At 65.5% G+C, this 17,596-nt stretch overlaps 3 protein-coding genes across 8 annotated transcripts; 2 read left to right on the forward strand and 1 right to left on the reverse strand.

Annotated features, from left to right (window-relative positions):
• Positions 1–80: 80 nt before the first annotated feature.
• GAA (alpha glucosidase) lies at positions 81–6,814 on the forward strand. The gene is made up of 19 exons (XM_051797343.1): positions 81–524; positions 888–1,033; positions 1,383–1,548; positions 1,925–2,021; positions 2,108–2,227; positions 2,356–2,474; positions 2,608–2,739; positions 2,877–2,987; positions 3,150–3,263; positions 3,371–3,455; positions 3,577–3,694; positions 3,897–4,030; positions 4,156–4,307; positions 4,511–4,659; positions 4,758–4,899; positions 5,114–5,212; positions 5,380–5,544; positions 5,862–6,014; positions 6,424–6,814. Exons 1-19 carry the CDS (start codon positions 162–164, stop codon positions 6,481–6,483), a joined length of 2,625 nt encoding a protein of 874 aa, XP_051653303.1. The 5' UTR covers positions 81–161; the 3' UTR covers positions 6,484–6,814.
• Positions 6,790–10,290, reverse strand: SGSH (N-sulfoglucosamine sulfohydrolase). 4 transcript variants are annotated; one of them, XM_051797384.1, is made up of 9 exons: positions 10,138–10,290; positions 9,714–9,874; positions 9,413–9,518; positions 9,053–9,203; positions 8,738–8,894; positions 8,454–8,535; positions 8,169–8,372; positions 7,734–7,839; positions 6,790–7,640 (listed from the first exon to the last, which is right to left on the reverse strand). In XM_051797384.1, exons 1-9 carry the CDS (start codon positions 10,223–10,225, stop codon positions 7,367–7,369), a joined length of 1,329 nt encoding a protein of 442 aa, XP_051653344.1. In that variant the 5' UTR covers positions 10,226–10,290; the 3' UTR covers positions 6,790–7,366. The 4 variants fall into 4 exon arrangements, with proteins under 4 accessions (XP_051653344.1, XP_051653343.1, XP_051653345.1 ...); XM_051797383.1 differs by having other exon boundaries at positions 6,793–7,640; positions 7,734–7,891; XM_051797385.1 differs by having other exon boundaries at positions 6,794–7,891; positions 10,138–10,268.
• Positions 10,147–17,567, forward strand: SLC26A11 (solute carrier family 26 member 11). Of its 3 annotated transcripts, XM_051797363.1 has the most exons (17): positions 10,209–10,429; positions 10,487–10,700; positions 11,051–11,243; positions 11,441–11,526; positions 12,090–12,169; positions 12,373–12,515; positions 12,803–12,978; positions 13,110–13,182; positions 13,574–13,624; positions 13,944–14,004; positions 14,379–14,434; positions 14,536–14,676; positions 14,797–14,924; positions 15,328–15,427; positions 15,531–15,667; positions 15,973–16,045; positions 16,803–17,567. In XM_051797363.1, the coding sequence occupies exons 1-17, from the start codon at positions 10,224–10,226 to the stop codon at positions 16,883–16,885; spliced, it is 2,001 nt and encodes a 666-aa protein (XP_051653323.1). In that variant the 5' UTR covers positions 10,209–10,223; the 3' UTR covers positions 16,886–17,567. The 3 variants fall into 3 exon arrangements, with proteins under 3 accessions (XP_051653322.1, XP_051653323.1, XP_051653321.1); XM_051797362.1 differs by having other exon boundaries at positions 10,147–10,700; positions 15,534–15,667; XM_051797361.1 differs by having other exon boundaries at positions 10,209–10,700.
• Positions 17,568–17,596: the final 29 nt, after the last annotated feature.

Genomic DNA, 17,596 nt, shown 5'->3' on the forward strand with positions numbered 1-17,596 from the left:
CCCGGGGCGGGGGCCGGGCTGTCCCCGCCTTTCCGCGGGGCTACTGCCCAACCCCGGCAGCGCCGCGGGGCGCGGGTGGGAAGGGGAAGTGCCAACCCGGTCCCTGTCCCTGTCCCCGTCCCCGTCCCCGTCCCCGCCCGGCTCTCGCCGGTCCCGCCTCGATGTGCGCGGGGGTCGCGGCCGCGCTGCTGGCCCTGCTCGTCCCCGCCGCGGCCCGGGCCGGCCCCGCGCCCGCCGCCTGCGAGGTGTCCCCGGGCGGCCGCTTCGACTGCGGCCCCGAGCGGCTGCTGTCCCGGGAGGGCTGCGAGGCGCGGGGCTGCTGCTACAGCCCCGGGCCCGGCCCCGGCCCGCCCTGGTGCTTCTTCCCCCGCGGGTACCGCAGCTACCGCGCCGAGAACCTGACGGCCACGGCCGGCGGCTTCACCGCCCGCCTGCGCCGCGTGGCCGCCGCATTCCTGCCGGCGGCGGTGGACGAGCTGCGGCTGGACCTGGCGCTGGAGACCCCGACCCGCCTGCGCTTCACGGTGCGCCCCGGACCCCGCCCGGGCCCTCCGCGGCCGGCCCACCCTGTCCCCGCTCTGTCCCCGCTCTGTCCCCGCTCTGAGCCCGCCCTGTCCCCGCTCTGTCCCCGCTCTGTCCCCGCGCTGAGCCCGCTCTGTCCCCGCTCTGTCCCCGCTCTGAGCCCGCTCTGAGCCCGCTCTGTCCCCGCTCTGTCCCCGCTCTGTCCCCGCGCTGTCCCCGCTCTGTCCCCGCTCTGTCCCCGCTCTGTCCCCGCGCTGTCCCCGCTCTGTCCCCGCGCTGTCCCCGCTCTGTCCCCGCGCTGAGCCCGCCCTGTCCCCGCTCTGTCCCCGGGCTGAGCCCGCTCTGTCCCCGCTCTGTCCCCGCAGCTGCGGGACCCGGCCCGGCAGCGCTATGAGGTGCCGCTGGACACGCCGCGGGCGGGCGGCGCAGCCCCCTCCACGCTCTACGGGCTGCAGATCAACCAGGACCCCTTCGGGCTCGTCGTGTGCCGGCAGCGCGGCGGGAGAGTCCTGTGAGTGCCCGTCCTGCCCCCCTCGCCTTCCCGAGGGATTCAGTCTGGAAGGGGAACCCCAGGCGGCCCCGCAGGGCACAGGCTGGGAGCAGGGATGTGGCAGGGGACACTGGTGATGGCAGGGGACACTGGTGACAGGAGTGGGGCGGCAGTCGGTGGCTGTGCGGGCTTTGCTTTGACGCCCTCTGCAGTTCGGTGGCTGAGAAGGGAACCAGGAATCCCGGAGCTCAGCTGAAACTTTTGTTTCACATGGTGATGAGCATCCGCGTCCCTCTCCAGTGCTGAGGGCCCGCAGCTCGGTGTGTCTCCCTCCTCCCGGCTGTTTGCCAGAGCCTCCCTTTCTCCGCAGGCTGAACACCACCGTCGCCCCCCTCTTCTTCGCAGACCAGTTCCTGCAGATCTCCACCTCCCTGCCCTCCCATTTCATTTCTGGGCTGGGGGAGCACCTGACACCGCTGATCCTCAACACAACATGGACCAGGGTCACCCTCTGGAACCGGGACATGGCGCCTGCAGTATGGAGCGGGGCTGAGGGGAGGGGAGATGCTCATCTGGCCTTGTGAAGGTGGCCCCACGGCCTCTCACATCTAGTCTCGGGCTGTGGAGAGGTGCCTGTGCTGGTTCAGCTCTGGGACCTGGCCTCAACCCCAGGCAAGCCCATGGGACCCTTGTCCCCATGCCAGGCTTTGTCCCCTGGGGCTCTGTGCTGCTCAGGAGCTGTTCCTTCCCGGCACTCCTGGGCTCTTGCTCTGACTCAGCAGTGTTTGGGGCCACAGGCCCTGGGTTTGCACCCCAAGCCGTGATGGTGCTCTTGGCTGGAGGCGAGGGGTGGGTGGGTGCTGGGGTCTCTGGCAGAGCCTTGCTGGCACCACACCATGCTCTGCTCTCCAGCCCCAGGTCAACCTCTACGGCTCCCACCCTTTCTACCTGGTGATGGAGGACGACGGTTCAGCCCACGGGGTCTTTCTGCTGAACAGCAACGCGATGGGTGAGTCCCGTGGAGGTGCCGGGGCGAGGGCTCAGCCCCATCTCTGTCCTCAGCTGCTTCTTCCTCTGGCACTTGTGCTTCCCCAGACGTGCTCCTGCAGCCCAGCCCGGCCCTGACCTGGCGCACGACGGGCGGGATCCTGGACTTCTACATCTTCCTGGGCCCCGACCCCAAGAGTGTGGTGCGGCAGTACCTGGATGTCGTCGGTACGGGCGAGCCACAAGTGGGGGTGTGGGTGCTGTGAGCAGTGTGGCAGAGCTGGCGTGGCAGAGTGGGGCTGTGAGGCAGCGTGATGCTGGGCCATCCCTGCCAGCACCCACCCTCTGGCTTCCAGGGTTCCCCTTCATGCCCCCGTACTGGGGCCTGGGCTTCCACCTCTGCCGCTGGGGCTACTCCTCCACCGACATCACTCGGCAGGTCGTGGCCAACATGACAGCAGCCCGCTTCCCCCTGGTAGGTCTGGGCTAGTCCCCGGAGCCTCTGTCCAACAGCGGCCACGGGGGGGGGGGTTGATGGGAACCCCTGTGGGCAGGGGTCCCGTGGCACTGTGCAGGAGTCCCTGCTCCACCCGTGTCACCATTCACAGGATGTGCAGTGGAATGACCTGGATTACGCAGATGCCAAGAGGGATTTCACCTTCAACAAGAAAAGCTTTAAGGACTACCCGGAGATGGTGCAGGACTTCCACCGCTGCGGGCTGAGGTACATCATGATCGTGGTGAGTGACACCCACACGGGTGGGCCGGCACTGGGGCTGCAGCTGCCCCAAGGGCAGTGATGGAGCTTCCTCTGAGGAAGGCAGGGCTGGCCCTTCCCTGCCCTTGCTGGTGAAGCCCCGGCTCTGTGCCCTGCCAGGATGCTGGGATCAGCAGCTCGGGACCCCCTGGCACCTACAAGCCCTACGACGAGGGACTGAAGAGAGGGGTGTTCATCCGAAATGCCACAGGACAGCCCCTGGTCGGGAAGGTGTGTGTGGGAGCAGCCTGAGCCCTGCAGGAGGGGGGTCGAGCAGGGCCATGGGAGCAGGACCCCAAGGGCCAGAGGGAAATGCTCAGGGGGTGGCTGTGATGGAAGGCAGGGTGGTATGTGGGGTGGAGGGCTCTGCCCACTGCTGCCTCCCTCCCGCAGGTCTGGCCAGGCCCAACCGTCTTCCCAGACTTCACCAATCCGGAGACTCACGAGTGGTGGCATGACATGGTGAAGGACTTCCACGACCAAGTGCCCTTTGATGGCATGTGGCTTGTGAGTGGCCCTGGCAGAGCTACTGGCTATGGCTCCCTGGCTCCCTCCCTGCACCTCTGCTGGGCCCCAGTGTGGCAGGGAGGGCATCCCGTCCTTTCCCTCCCCAGGACATGAATGAGCCGTCGAACTTCGTGGAGGGCTCCCAGGATGGCTGCCCCCAAAACAACCTGGAGCAGCCCCCCTACGTGCCAGGTATGGGAGTGGGTTCCAGCCCTTCCCGGGGCCGTGGGGACGCTGGGAGGATCCCGGAGGACGCTCCGGTCCCAGCTGGGTGGGCTCTGACCTCGCCCTTGCCCCCGCCCGCCTGGTGCAGGCGTGTTCGGGGGGCGCCTGCGGGCCGGGACCATCTGTGCCTCCAGCCAGCAGTTCCTGTCCTCCCACTACAACCTGCACAGCCTGTACGGGCTCACCGAGGCCATCGCCTCCCACAAGTAAGCCTGGGGCTCCTGCTGGGCTCCTGCACATCCCAGGGGATGCCAGAGCTGGCAGAGAGCCCCAGCGTGGGCAGTGTGGGCACAGGGAAGGCACTGAGCAGGGAGGGAGGGTTTGGTGTGTAACAAACAGTGTGCCGTGGGAGCTGCTGAGCCCCTTCCCTGTCTGGGCGGTGCTGAGCAGACCCTGCTCTGCCCTCAGTGCACTGCTGAGGGTCCGGGGCAAGCGCCCCTTCGTCATCTCACGCTCCACATTCGCTGGGCACGGGCGCTACGCCGGGCACTGGACAGGGGACGTCGGCAGCAACTGGGAGCAGCTCTACTACTCCATACCAGGTAGGCTGTGGGGCACTTGGGGCACATCCAGCCCTGCTTCCCTCCTGTGCTGCCCCTGCAGCCGGGGGCTTCTCCACAGGCTCTGTCCCCCCAGCACCTCAGCGCCCGCTGTGCCCCCTCCACAGAGGTGCTGCTCTTCAACCTGTTCGGGGTGCCGCTGGTGGGTGCCGACATCTGCGGCTTCGCGGGCGACACGTCCGAGGAGCTGTGCGTGCGCTGGACACAGCTGGGCGCCTTCTACCCCTTCATGAGGAACCACAACGACCACGGCACCCGGGTGAGCCCCGGGAGCCCTCACCCTGCCGGGCAGGGGGGCTCTGGGATGAGCGAGTGTGCATGGGAAGGTGGCTGGTGCAGCTGCAGTGCCACGTGCCCTCGGTGCTGGGCCTGGGCTGGGAGAGTCCATCCTGCACCCGAGAAATGCACCCGCCCTTCCTCCCTGTGTGGTCTGAGCGTCCCCCTCGGGTCTCTGCCCCGCAGCCACAGGAGCCCTACACCTTCAGCCCGGCCGCCCAGGCTGCCATGAGGAACGCCCTGCGCCTCCGCTACTCCCTCCTGCCCTTCCTCTACACCCTCTTCCACCGGGCTCACACCACCGGGGAGACGGTGGCACGGCCCCTCTTCCTCGAGTGAGTGCTGGCCCAGCCGGGGCCGGTGGGCGCCGTCCCGCCGGGCTCAGGGGGAGGTGGGTGTGGGGTCTCCCTGGCGCTGCCCTTCCCTCCTCCAGGTTCCCCACAGACCCCAACACCTGGGCCGTGGACCGCCAGCTCCTGTGGGGCGGGGGGCTGCTCGTCACCCCCGTGCTGGAGGCAGGACAGACCAAAGTCAGCGGCTACTTCCCGGCGGGGACGTGGTACAGCCTGGCAGGGGTGGGTGCTCCCTGCTGTGTCGTGGGACTGGGGGGGCTTTGCTGTGGGACCCCGTGTGCATTCCTGCATCCCACTGCTGGTACAGGCCCCTTGGGGCTGTGTGTGGGTCCTGTACCTCGCCTGCCTTCACTCATGGCCATCTAAGGGCCGCAGTGCTGGCCCCCTTGGCCACACAGCACCCTGTGCCTGCTCTTCCCTCTCTGTCACCACGTAGGACTCCACCATCCACAGCAAAGGGCAGTGGATCCTCCTGCCAGCACCCCTGGACACCATCAATGTCCATGTCCGTGCAGGGCACATCCTGCCCCTGCAGGTGAGTCCCTCTGCTCCGTGGTGACACCGTGGTGACCTGCCTGGCCAGCCTAGGGTGGTGGCAGTGCCGTCACCGCAGAGCAGACAGTGCTGAGGGAGCCGTGGCTGCACTCTCCGGGGGACGTGGCTCCGGCAGTGCCCTGAGCTGTGCCCTCTCCCACGCCCCAGGAACCCGCCTTCAGCACTGCCCAGTCCCGCAGGAGGGGCATGGCCCTGGTCGTGGCACTGACCCCAGACGGCTTCGCCAGGGGAGACCTGTTCTGGGATGATGGGGAGAGCTGGGAGACCTTTGAGAGGGGGGACTACACCGAGATCCTCTTCCTGGCCACGCACGTGAGTGAGGGGGCATCTGGGCAGGGGAGTCCTGCTGGCCCTGGGGCACATGTGGTCACAGGCAGCACTGTGCCCTGGAGCAGAGCTCTGTGGTGCCAACAGTGCCAGACTGAGCAGCTGGTGGGGTCAGCATCCCCTCAGGATGCCCCCTAGGAGGGGGAGAGGCTGCTCTCCTTGCACTGTGGATGCTCTCTGGCCCCCTGGGCTCAGTGCCTGGCAGAGGGGCAGCACGAGGAGCAGGGCACCAGGGCAGCCCTGTGTGCCCGTGGGGTGGCTGTGACCCGGGAGCACACGGTGACATCCCTGCTGTCCCCCAGGGTGCCGTGCTCAGCCAGCTGCTGCGGGGGAGCCCCCACCTCGACGGGGTCCTGCTGGAGGCTGTGACTGTGCTGGGGGTCTCCAGCCCTCCCCAGCAAGTCCTGGCCAACGGTGCCATTGTGAGTGACTTCTCCTACCGCAGTGACACCCAGGTGAGTGCTTGTGTCCCCCCGGGAGGGGGTGGTGGCTGGGAAGGGACAGGACACAGCTGAGGGGCTGGCGAGGTCTGGCCCCAGCCATGGCACAGCACCAGCTCTGTCAGCACAGGCTGGGTCACTGCTCTGGGGATGGGCAGGATTAGACCACGACAGGAGTGAGGATGGAGAGACGGAGGAAGGAAAGGCTGTGTGATGATGGGGCTGGAGCTCTGAGAGGAGCAGCAGCACAGCTTTGCTCCTGGGGCTGCCTGCCGTGGATGCCCTTCTCAGGGGCTCTGTGGGATCGGGACCATGCCAGGCTGTGGTTCTGTATGGGGACAGGACACCTCCCTCGGCTCTGACACCTCCCAGGCTCCTTCCCAGCTGGCTCTGCCTGCTGCCAACCCTTCCCTCTGCCCCTCAGGTGCTGAGAGTCCCTGTGTCACTGCCAATGTGGGAGCAGTTTGTGATCTCTTGGTCCTGAGCTACTACTGGTCACAGGGAGAGGCCACGCTGCTCCCCCTGGCTCTGTGGCTGAATCCATCCCATCCCTTGACAACCCAGAGCTGCCACTGCTCTTCCTACACCACACAGCTCCTGGACTTCAGCTGCCATGAGGTGATGGAGGTGTGTGCACTGGACTGGCACGGGGAGGGGGGGACTTGCACAACCCCCGGGGACAGGGAAAACATCATCCTCAAATCAGGGAAAAAAAGACCCAAGTGCCTTGTGAGACAGCAAACCTGTTTCTGTGGGGGACTGGTAACCTGTGGGGGGCCTGTGGGGAGTCTCCTGGCTGTGGTTTTGGGGAGGGGGATGTGCAGGGGGGGAGTGAGCAGTGCTATGAATAAAGCTGCTGTTTGCTGGGAGCAGCCCCAGGCTGTGCCCGTGTCCCCTCTGCCCCTGCTGGTCCTGAACTGTGGCTCAGCCCTGTGCCCCTGGTTGGGACACCCTGATTCCCTCCCTGCCTGGAGGTCTCCAGCAGGGCTGCCTGTGCCCCTCACAGGCTTCACCCCGTTTCCCAGAGCATTGGGGGCCCCCTGGCTGCACCACAGAGCCCCTTGTCCTGTTGTCCTGCTGGCTCCAAGCCAGGGGCTGTTGCAGGGACATGCTCAGCTCCAGGGAGAAATGGAGCCCTGTCCTCCAGCTTGGCCCTACGGCTCCTCTGGCTGAGAGGAAAGGCACCAGGGTCCCTGAGTGCTCTGGGGCCAGGTGGTGTGGGTGATACAGAGAGCAGAGCCTCGTGGTGTCACCCAGGGATTAGGGACTGTCTGTCCGTGATCCCGCTCCACCCCCTCGTTGGAGCAGTGGGGACGGCGGCAGAGGTGACGCTCACAGCTCGTTGTGCAGTGGCCGGCACTGGGGGCTCAGCTTCTCCTCCAGGACAGCATCGGGGGCACACACCCAGGGGTCCCCCGTGTCCCACTGCCACTTGAGGAGCTGCACCCGGAGCAGCTGGAGGACGTCGGCGTAGCGGGGGTCGGGGGCCAGGTTCTGGCTCTCGGTGGGGTCGCGGCTGCAGTCAAAGAGCTCCCAGCGGTCCCGGTAGTAGTACTGGTGCAGGGTCTTGTTCCAGTGGGTTGGCTGCCCAGCCCTGGTACGGTTGAGCAGGTCTTGGAAAGTGGGTGAGACGTAAAAGTCCTGGTCGATGGGAAAGGGCATCTTGTAGTTGAGGTTGTGGATGAGGCGGAACTGCCGGTGCTGGATGGCTCGCATGGGGTAGTACATGGTCACCTCGTGGTGGCTCTGGCTGCTGAAGGCGGTGGCCCAGGACTGCTCTGACTCCAGTGCTGGCAGGAGAGACTTTCCAGTGAGCTGCACCTGCTTTGTGCCAAAGATGCTGTAAGAGGGGTAGGGGATGGAGAACCAGTCCAAAATGGTCGGCGTCAGATCTGGAGGGGAAGAGAAGGGTGAGAGGAGGGACTGGCACCGTGGGAGGAAACAACCTGGAGAGAGGCAGAGACGTCCCTTGGGTCTGCAGCTGCATGGGCTGTGGCTGCTCCTGGGAGGAGCTGCAGAGCTGAGCCCTGGGATGCTGTCCCACAGGGGACCCTGTTCTGTCCTCCCTCCTCTCCCATGCAAGGGCTGCCCCTGGGACAAGACCCTGGGTTTTGGTGTGGGGAGCAGCCCACAGCCCCCGGGCCCAGCTCTGCAGGCACGGGCTCTTACCCAGGAGGGTGGCGAAGGCCTGGCTGACCTGCCCCCAGCGCTGGGGGTGCTCAGGGGACGAGAGGAGCAGCGGCTCGGCGGTGCCCGAGCGGTAGAGGTTGGTCCTGCCGCTGGGGAAGGGGATGCCGTTGTCGGAGGTGTAGATCACCAGGGTGCTGTTGTGGAAGCCGGCACGCCGCAGCTCCTCCAGGACCAGCCCGATCCCTGCGGACGGAGGGGCAGAGCTGAGGGGGGCAGGAGGGTCTGCAGCACTCACCAGTGCCAGCCTGGCCCTGCGGCTCCTACCTTGGTCCATGCGCCCGATGGTTGTGTACTGGGCAGCCAGGTCGGCCCGGGCAGCCGGCGTGTCAGGAACAAAGGGGGGGACCTAAACGGAGAAGGGGAGAGTGGCACATGGCCACCACGGAGACAGAGGTCACAGGTCCACCACGGTGGCCCTCACCAGCTCTTGCCTGTAATGCTGCTGGCAGTGACGAGGTGGGGGCCAGCCCTGGCTCCATCAGAGGCTGCCGTCACATGCAGCCCCCACAGGGCCCCACACAGCCCCATGCAGACGCACAGGTTCCCACCTGCACTTGCTCTGGGTGGTAAATCTGTGGCTTCCAGTCAGGGATCCAGCCCATCCCACTCTCTCCATTGCCAAATTTCTCACAAAAGGCCCCGTACTGGGGCTGGGAGTGCCCGCAGCGATGGGGGTCATGGAAGGCGACGTAGAGGAAGAAAGGCCTAGGGATGGAAAGGGTGGAGGTGGTAGAGCAAAGGCTGCCCACACCCCCTGAGACCCTCTGCTGGGACGAGCTGGGGCTGGCAGGAGGACTCCCACCTAGTCTGGGCTTCTGGATATGGGGTGACCCAGACCAACTGGGATGTGGAGGCCGTCTCACCTCTCGTCCTGGCTCTGCAGGAACCGCCGGACGAGCGCTTTGATCCGGGTGATATTTCTCCCAACCTGCAGGACTGAACTGTTCTCCTCTGTGTAGGCAAAGTCGAAGGGGTACACAGCCTCTGGCCCAACATGCTTCTTCCCAATTATCCCTGCATGAACAGAGACAAGTGGTGTGCCAGGAGCAGCAGGGGAATGGGGGGACATGGCTACCACTGTCTCCTCCCTGGGGGACAGGCATGGGTCCAGGGGGTGTTCCCTGGCTCACGGGCAGTTTAGCCATCAAGCTCTCTTGCTCACTGGGGTTTGGTGCACCAAGGGGGGGTTTCCCTTCCCCTGTCCCTTGCCTTTGGCTCCCTACCTGTCCGGACACCTCCTTGGCTGAGCAGGTGGGGCAGGCTCCGCACGCCGTCGAAGGAGTTGAAGTGGTGCACGTCCTGGTGCAGCCCGTACATCCCGTTCTGGTGCTGCAGGTGAGGGGACACAGCACGGTTGGACACGGGCTGCCAGCCCGGCCCCAAAACACATCCAGCCGTGCTCTCAGTGTGTGAGCGGGGGAAGCAGGTCCTGGGGGCTGGGAAGAGGGTGGGCCAGCAGACAGTGGGGGTCACCCCGTCCTGGGACTGTGCCACAGGAGTGCCGGGGGCTGGCGGTGCCCCTACCTGTGGTAAGCCGGTCAGGATGCTGGCCCGGCTCGGGGAGCAGCTGCTGACGGAGGTGAAGGCGTTCTGGAAGACCACACCACGCCGGGCCAGCGCGTCCAGGTTGGGCGTCTGGATAGCCGAGTTGTTGTAGGCGCCGCTCTCGAAGCCCCCGTCATCGGCTGCGGCGGGAGGGGTGCGGGGTGAGCCCGGGGCGCGTCCCTGACCAGGCGCGGGGGCAAAGCCCGGGGGACGCGAATGACACCGACAGCATCCCCGGGCTGCGGGTGACCCGGGCTGGGGCCGGTGCTGCGGGGACCGTCCCGGCAGAGGGGATGCAGCGGGACGCGCGGGGTGGCCCAGGCAGGGGGTTCCCGGGCTGGGGGCGACGGGCGCGGACCCGGAACCGGCTCCGGGGCTCGGCCGGGCCGGCGGCCGCACTCACCCAGGAGCAGCAGCACGTTGCGGGCCGGGGCCGGGGCCGCGCCGCTCCGGAGCGCTCCGAGCAGCAGCGCCAGCGCCCAGGGCCGCATGGCACCGGCACCGGCACCGGCACCGGCACCGGGGAAAGGCGGCTCCTCCTCACCCCGGTCACATGAGGCGGCCCCGGCCGCTCAGATCCGGCCCGGGCGGAGCCACGGGCCCCGCGGGCGGAGCGGGCTGGCACGGCCGGCCCCGGCCCCGCGGGGGTCCCGCCCCGGCCGCCCGGGAGCGGAGCTGCGGCCGCGGGTGCCCGGGCCGGGCTGTCCCCGCCGTGCCGGGCCGTCCCCGCCGTGCCGGGCCGTCCCCGCCGTGCCGGGCTGTCCCCGCCGGGCCGGGCTGTCCCCACCGGGCCGGACTGTCCCCGCCATGCCGGGGTCCCGCTGCCCGGCGCTGCCGGTGCTGCGCTGGCTGCCGCGGTACTGCCGGGCCTGGCTGCCGCTGGACCTGCTGGCCGGGCTGGCCGTGGGGCTCACGGCCGTGCCGCAGGCGCTGGCCTACGCCGAGCTGGCCGGGCTGCCGCTGCAGGTGGGTGCCGGGACTGGTGCTGGGAGCCGGGGAGCCCCCGCTCCCTGAGCTGCCCGTGGCCAGGGTGGCCTGGAACGCTCTCTCCCTGAGCTGCCTCTGACTGGGGGCGCGGGGACCCCCCACTCCCCGAGCCGCCTGCAGCGTGGCGGGCAGGGCTGGGCTGGGCTGGGCTGGGCGACCAAGGGCCGATCCTTTGCAGTCGCCCGTTTTCCGGGCAGGAAGCTCCTGACGCCCTGTGTGTGCCAAGTGCCCTGGAGTGACCCGAGATCAGCCCAGCCCTCCTCGCCGGGAGGTTTCTGGCCTCTCCCAGCTCCCAGCGTTGTGCCAGTGCCCCTTCTGCCCCCCTGCAGTATGGCCTCTATTCCTCCTTCATGGGCTGCTTCGTCTACTTCTTCCTGGGCACTGCCAAGGACGTGACGCTGGGTCCCACGGCCATCATGTCCCTGCTCGTCTCCTCGTATGCGTTCCACGAGCCTGTCTATGCCGTCCTGCTCGCCTTCCTCTCTGGCTGCATCCAGCTGGCCATGGGGCTCCTGCACCTCGGTGAGATGCTCTTGCCATGCACCATTGTATTTTTAGGACGTTGCTGTACATCCTGTAGCTGTTCCCTCCTCCTCTCAGCTTTCCAGGATGCTGGGGTCATCCTGCTAATGCTTGTGACAGCTCTGTGTGCACACAAACAACTGGTTTCGGTGCCTACCAGGGCCAGCAGTGTGCTCAGTGCTGCCCATCCCACACAGGATTCCTTCTGGATTTCATTTCCTGCCCTGTCATTAAAGGGTTCACATCGGCTGCTTCCATCACCATTAGCTTCAACCAGATCAAGGTAGGATCTACTCTGCCCTGGATGCCTCACCAGCTGTCTCCTAGTGCTGTGGAACTGGGATATTTAGCACCAGGCTGGGTGATGTACTTGGTACCAGAGGAAGGAGCCCCAAAGGGGTCATGAGACCCCCTGCCAGCAGTTCTGCTGGGTCCCTGAGAGCTCTGCTCTGAGCAGACCAAGCCAAACACACCCTTTGCTTGTGACCAGCTGGTGACATCCAGGACAGAAGTAAAACCAGGACATTTGATTTGGTCACTGGCAGGGGGTGCTGGGTGATCTCTGGCACGGTGGGTTTGCAGTGATGGGAGCTGCAGGGGGTTTTTTGCAGCCCCTCAGCTCCTCACTGGCCTCTCAGGGACCTGAGGCCGTGCGGCTCTGCTGGGGCTGCCACACTTCCTTTGTGGTTACCCCAAATCAGAGCCTCTGCCAGCAGCTGGCAGGCTGCTGTTGGCCAATGGCTGCGGTCGTGGGGGACGGCGCGGCTCCAGGGGCTGAGGCACCCGGCAGCTGGGGCTGAGCTGGGCTGTCACCAGGCTGTCACCAGGCTTTGTCTTCCTGCACAGAACATCCTGGGGCTGCAGGGGATCCCGCGGCAGTTTTTCCTGCAGGTGTATGAGACGCTGCGGAGGATCGGGGAGACCAGGTCGGCACCTTCCCCACTCCCTCCCCTGCAGCTGTGGGGTCTCAGGCTCTGCCACTTCGCTCCTCATCTCTATGGTCACACCTTGGACTGATTTCTCGGTCCCTGCCCAGCACTGTGACACAACCCCCCTGTGGCGGGGCTCTGGGGGGGCTCTTCCTGTGCCCCAGAGCGTGTTTGGGCTGGCTCTGATGTGGCTGTTGCAGGGCTGGGGACGCTGTGCTGGGGCTGGCCTGCCTGGCCGCGCTGGCAGCGCTCCGGGCCATGAGGAGCCGCCTGCCCCAAGCTGCCTCTGCGGAGCCGCTGGCTGCCAGGATCAGCTGCCGGATCGTCTGGATCTCTGCCACAGGTGTGCCAGCCACCCCCTGCCCCCTCCCCTCCCCCAGCCATCCCTCCCGGGGGCTTCTCACTTCGGGACAAGGAAGAGACAACCCAAAACTGGTAAAGCCCAGGTTGGCAGGAGCCGAGACATGGGAAATGAGTCGGGGAGGACAAAGTCCTAAGGGTGGTCCTGCCACTATGCATACCCCTTCCTAAGGCTTGGAAGTCCTTGGCAGCTCAGATACCCATCTCCAGCCATCCCTCCTGCTGTCCTGGGCTCTGGGCGGGTTTCCAGGGTTGCTCTCTCCTCTGCAGCACGCAACGCCCTCGTCGTCCTGTTTGCTGGCCTGGTTGCTTACTCCTTCCAGGTGATGGGCTCCCAGCCCCTCACGCTCACGGGCAGCATCCCCCGGGGCCTCCCTGCCTTCCGGCTGCCACGCTTCTCCCTGGCAGCACCCAACGGCACCGTCCCCTTCCCGAGCATGGTGGAGGTGAGTGCTGGGGTGGCTGGTGGAGGCCAAGCTCCCCTTGGGCTGCTCTGCTCCCTCCTGCGTGTGCTGGGTCCCTGCACAGCGGGATGAGGCCACTCCCGGCCCTCCCTCACCGTACCCTTCCCTCCCAGGACATGGGGGTCGGGCTGGCCGTGGTCCCGCTCATGGGCCTGCTGGAGACCATCGCCATTGCCAAGGCTTTTGGTACGGCTGCACCAGGGTCCTGCCCTGCGCTCGTGGGGGGTCCCACAGGGGCTCGGGGTGCTGGGGAGGGGTCTCCCCAGGGGCTCAGGGTGCTGGGGAAGGGTCTCCCCAGGGGCTCGGGGTGCTGGGGAAGGTGCTCTTCTCATGAGGGCACTGAGGGGTACAGATCTGCCTGTGCCGAGCCCGTTCCATCGTGTGGGCTGGCAGGAGGGGTCCCGCAGGGAGCACAGCTGAAGTTGGCCCAGGAGGTGGGTGTTGTCTCAGGGTGCTCCTGTGCCTGAGGGGTGCCAGGACAGGGCCCACACTGTCCCAGTCAGTGCTGGCCCCACACCGTGTGCGTGGCGGGTTGTGCCTGTGGCAGTCTCGGGCTGATGCCGGTATCTCCTTTCAGCCTCGCAGAATGGTTACAGGATTGACCCCAACCAGGAGCTGCTGGCTCTGGGTAAGACACTGCTGTGGAGCAGTTCAGGGGTGGGGGTCTGGCTTCAGTGCTACCGTGTATCCCAGAGCTCCTGAGCTACACCAGATCCCATCTCAGCAGTCCTATCTCTCCCTGAAGATTTCCCTTTCTTACCTTGCATGCTGCCCCCACCAAAGCTGTTCCCACAGGAATTTCCAGAGCAGTCTGAGTCACACTTGCACAGCGGGATAGGCTCTGATCCAGCCTCTGGTACTGGGGTTGGAGGAGGTGCTGATGGGGACACAGACCCAGCTCATGGCTCTGGCGGTGCCTCCCCAGCCCCTCTCCTTTCCCTCCTCAGGTGTTGCCAACATCCTGGGCTCCTTCGTCTCGTCGTATCCCATCACAGGCAGCTTTGGCCGGTGGGTAGCAGGAGGGGGGACAGGCCCCAGCCCACAGGACACTCACTTGGGCCTGTGGGGTGAGGGGGCTCTGCAAGATCTTGGGTGGAAGATTGTGCAGACCCCAGTGGGTCTCTGAGCTTATGTCCTGGTCCCAGCAGCCCACCTTGGTGGCCAGGCTGTGCGTGTGTCCCATGGCCACCTTCTCTCCTGTCTCAGTGCTCTGCAGTCCCGCTGCAGCCTGGGAGCCACTCGTGTTTCTTGCTTGTGTTTCTCCCTGGTGGGGTCCGGCAGGGTCAGTGATTTTCCTGGGTGGGGGGTCTGGGCAGTGGGTGGGGCAGCCCCTGGCCCCCCTGACCCCCTCACAGCCTAGAACATGTTGCTTTGCCTTTCAGGACGGCGGTGAACGCGCAGTCAGGGGTCTGCACCCCTGCGGGAGGGCTCGTCACAGGTAGGGCCCTGACCCTGCCGTGGGCTGCTCTGCAGGCCCCCCTGCCTGGGAGCCCTGGGCATCAGGGACCCCATGGCTCAGGGGCTCCCCCCGTCCCACAGGTGCCCTGGTCCTGCTCTCACTGGCCTACCTCACCTCGCTCTTCTACTACATCCCCAAGGCGGCCCTGGCCGCCGTCATCATCTCGGCCGTGCTGCCCATGTTCGACGTGGGGATCTTCAGGACGCTCTGGCGGGTTAAGAGTGAGGGCACAGGCTGATCCCCTGGTGCAGCCCAGCTCTGCCTGCAGAGCAGGCACTGTCACTGAGGGCCCTGTGGCACCGGGACAAACCAAAGCTGAGCCTGGGCTGCCTCTCTTGCAGGGCTGGACCTTGTGCCCCTCTGCGTGACGTTCCTGCTCTGCTTCTGGGAGGTCCAGTATGGAATTGTGGCTGGGGTGCTGGTCTCAGGGATTCTCCTGCTCTACTCCATTGCCAGGCCCCCAATAAAGGTGGGCTTCACACCTCCCCTTGGGTGTGGCAAGGCCACAGTGATCGCCAGGGATCTGGGAGGGGGTTCATGAGGGCAGTGAGGTGTTGGGGTGCAGGATGCTTCTGTCCTGTTCGTGCCCTCTCCCGTGTCATCAGCCTGCCATGGGCGCAGCACAGGGACCTCTTTAAAGGAGCACAAGGAAGGGAATCTCCCAGGACTGGAGAGCAGGATGGGGAGGCATTGCTCTCCCTGTCCTGCTGACTCTGGGTGTGGGCAGGAGGGGCTTTCCCTGAGGGATGAAGGCTCCTGTGTGTCCCCCTTCATCCAGGAGGACAGTGAGTGACACGGGCAGTTGTCCCCCCCGGGAAGGTCACAGCCCTGAGTTCCCAGTGACTTGTCCCCCTGCACGGGGGTCTGTGCAGGTGTCGGAGGGGGACGTGCTCCTCGTGCAGCCGGGGAGCAGCCTGCACTTCCCAGCCATCGAGTGCCTCCGGGACACGGTGTGCAGCCGTGCTCTGGCAGGTATGGTCCCACCCCTGCCAGCCCCGGCCCTGGCTCTGAGGGCTGTGACCCCTGGGCTGGCCATTTCTGGACTCATCAGGGATGTGACCTTATGCTCTTCCAGCAGCATCTCCACCACGCTCCGTCATCCTGGACTGTTGCCACATCAGCAGCATTGATTACACGGTGGTGGTGGGGCTGGCAGAGCTGCTGCAGGAGCTGCACAAGCACGGCCTCTCACTGGCTTTCTGTGGCCTGAAGGTGTGTGGGACCTTGGCCACCCCATCCCAGGCTCTGCTGCCCCATCCCAGACCCTGCTGCCTCTCCCCTACAGCCTGGGGAGGGTCCCTGTCGATGGGCTCAGCCCAGCTGCCTTCCCCCATGGTCTGTGCTGGCCTCTCCTCTGGTAGCACCTTTATCATCTCAGCACCTTCCACAGAGGTGGAGGCTGCAGGATGTGGGTGGTGAGAAGGGCTGGATCCTCTGCTCTGGGCTGGCTGGGGGCTTAGCTCTGGAGGGGCAGGAATTTGCCAGTGCTCCCCCAGCCCAAGTTTCTCTGCCCTCAGGACCCTGTTCTCCAAGTCCTCCTGTCCGCCGACTTAGAAGGATTCCAGCATTTCCCCAGCCGGGAGGAGGCAGGTGAGGCTCTGGGCTGCCCCTGGTGCTCTCTCAGGATGCTGGTGAGTGGGGCTCTGGAGGATGAACCTGGGGGTCTGACCTTTGTCGAGCCCCAAAGCAGCAGTGGGGGGGCTGCAGGGACCTGGCTGCTGGGAAGGTGAGCTGGTCACCTCAGCCTCGGGGATTCACGTGAGCTGTCGTGGTTTAACCCAACAGCAGCTCAACACCACACAGCCCTTCTTCGCTCCTCCCACAGAGAGATGGGGAGACAATCAGAAAAGAGGTTAAACTTGTGGGTTGAGATAAAGACAGTTTATAGGACAGAAAAAGGAAAGGAAAATTATGATAATAACTAGAGAATATAGCAAGCAAGTGATGCACAGGGTGGTTGCTCACCCACTGACTGATGCCCAGACAGTCCCTGAGCAGTGGCTGTCACCCCCCCAGCCAAATCCCCACAGTTTTTTCTTCAGCACAATGTCCTGTGGTCTGGAACATCCCTTTGGGCATTGGGGTCGCCTGTCCTGGCTGTGCCCCCTCCCAGCTTCTTGAGCCCCCCAGCCTCTTGCTGGCCAGGCAGTGTGAGAGGCTGAGAAGTCCTTGGCTTAGTGTAAGCACCACTCAGCAGCAGTAGAGCCAGCAGGGTGTTATCAGCAGGATTCTCATCCTGAACCCAAACATGACTCTGTAGCAGCTCCTTGGAAGAAAACTAACTCTGTCCCAGCTAAAAGCAGGACAAAAGTCTGGCCTTAATTTGCTCCTCCCCTTCCTGGCCCAGAGCGGTGCAGAGGAGCAGAGCTGTGGGACAGCAGGACTGACCCCTTCACCAGCACCACCGAGAGCTCGGGGCTCATCCAGTGAGTGAGGAGTCACCATTTGTGCTGGGGTTGAATGTCCTGTGACACCCCAGTGACATCAACACCCTCTGCGGGAGCCGCCTGCCCCTGCCCAGCTCCTGGGCAGCTGGGGATGGACTGTCCCCATGTCCCACACCAGGGAGGGCAGAGCAGCACCAGCCCAACCCCACACAGGCTGAGGTGAGCACTGGGACCATGGGTCTGCTGGTCCCACACCTGCCCCCAGCCCCATGGGGCTCTGGCACCTCGCCTCCTCCACAGGCCGAGGGCAGGCACTCCCTGGAAGGGATCAGTGGGACAAAACCATTCCCTGTCCCGGTGATCAGTGCAAAGCTGTCCCTCCTTCACAGAGCTGCTGTCTTTTTTTAATCCACTGTTTTAATTCTGGACATTTTTCATGTTCTGGGGCACACCGACGGCGTGCTCTCCTCAGAGAGTTTCAGGGCTGCTGGCGCTGCCCTCCAGCCCGAGGGCATGTGACAGCTCAGCAAAACATCCGGGACTGATCCCTCGTTTGTGGGTGTTGTGCCAAGCGCTGCCCGGGGGCAGGGCCGGGCTGTCCCCTTGGGGTGCAGCCTGTTACAGCAGCCCGGTGGGGCTGGGCAGGGTCGGGAGTTGAATTTTCCTGAGCAGCCCTCCGCTGGCACCCAGCAGGGAGGGTGTAATAAATCAGGAATTGCTAATGAGTCAGCGTGATCTCTGTGTTTCTGGGGGA

The sequence above is a fragment of the Manacus candei genome, unplaced genomic scaffold, assembly GCF_025592945.1.
Source record: "Manacus candei isolate 608988 ecotype Guabito, Panama unplaced genomic scaffold, ASM2559294v1 h1tg000047l, whole genome shotgun sequence".
NCBI lineage: Eukaryota > Metazoa > Chordata > Aves > Passeriformes > Pipridae > Manacus > Manacus candei.

Coding starts and splice junctions, on each gene's coding strand:
- GAA (XM_051797343.1), top strand. CDS start 162: ATGTGCGCGGGGGTCGCGGCCGCGCTGCTGGCCCTGCTCGTCCCCGCC. Junction 1,549..1,924: donor ACCGGGACATGGCGCCTGCA/GTATGGAGCGGG, acceptor TCTGCTCTCCAG/CCCCAGGTCAACCTCTACGG. Junction 2,475..2,607: donor CAGCAGCCCGCTTCCCCCTG/GTAGGTCTGGGC, acceptor CACCATTCACAG/GATGTGCAGTGGAATGACCT.
- SLC26A11 (XM_051797361.1), top strand. CDS start 10,224: ATGGCACCGGCACCGGCACCGGCACCGGCACCGGGGAAAGGCGGCTCC. Junction 12,516..12,802: donor CGTCTGGATCTCTGCCACAG/GTGTGCCAGCCA, acceptor TCTCCTCTGCAG/CACGCAACGCCCTCGTCGTC. Junction 14,435..14,535: donor TGCGGGAGGGCTCGTCACAG/GTAGGGCCCTGA, acceptor CCCGTCCCACAG/GTGCCCTGGTCCTGCTCTCA.
- SGSH (XM_051797385.1), bottom strand. CDS start 10,225: ATGCGGCCCTGGGCGCTGGCGCTGCTGCTCGGAGCGCTCCGGAGCGGC. Junction 9,875..10,137: donor CAACGTGCTGCTGCTCCTGG/GTGAGTGCGGCC, acceptor CTCCCGCCGCAG/CCGATGACGGGGGCTTCGAG. Junction 9,519..9,713: donor TCCTGACCGGCTTACCACAG/GTAGGGGCACCG, acceptor CCTCACCTGCAG/CACCAGAACGGGATGTACGG.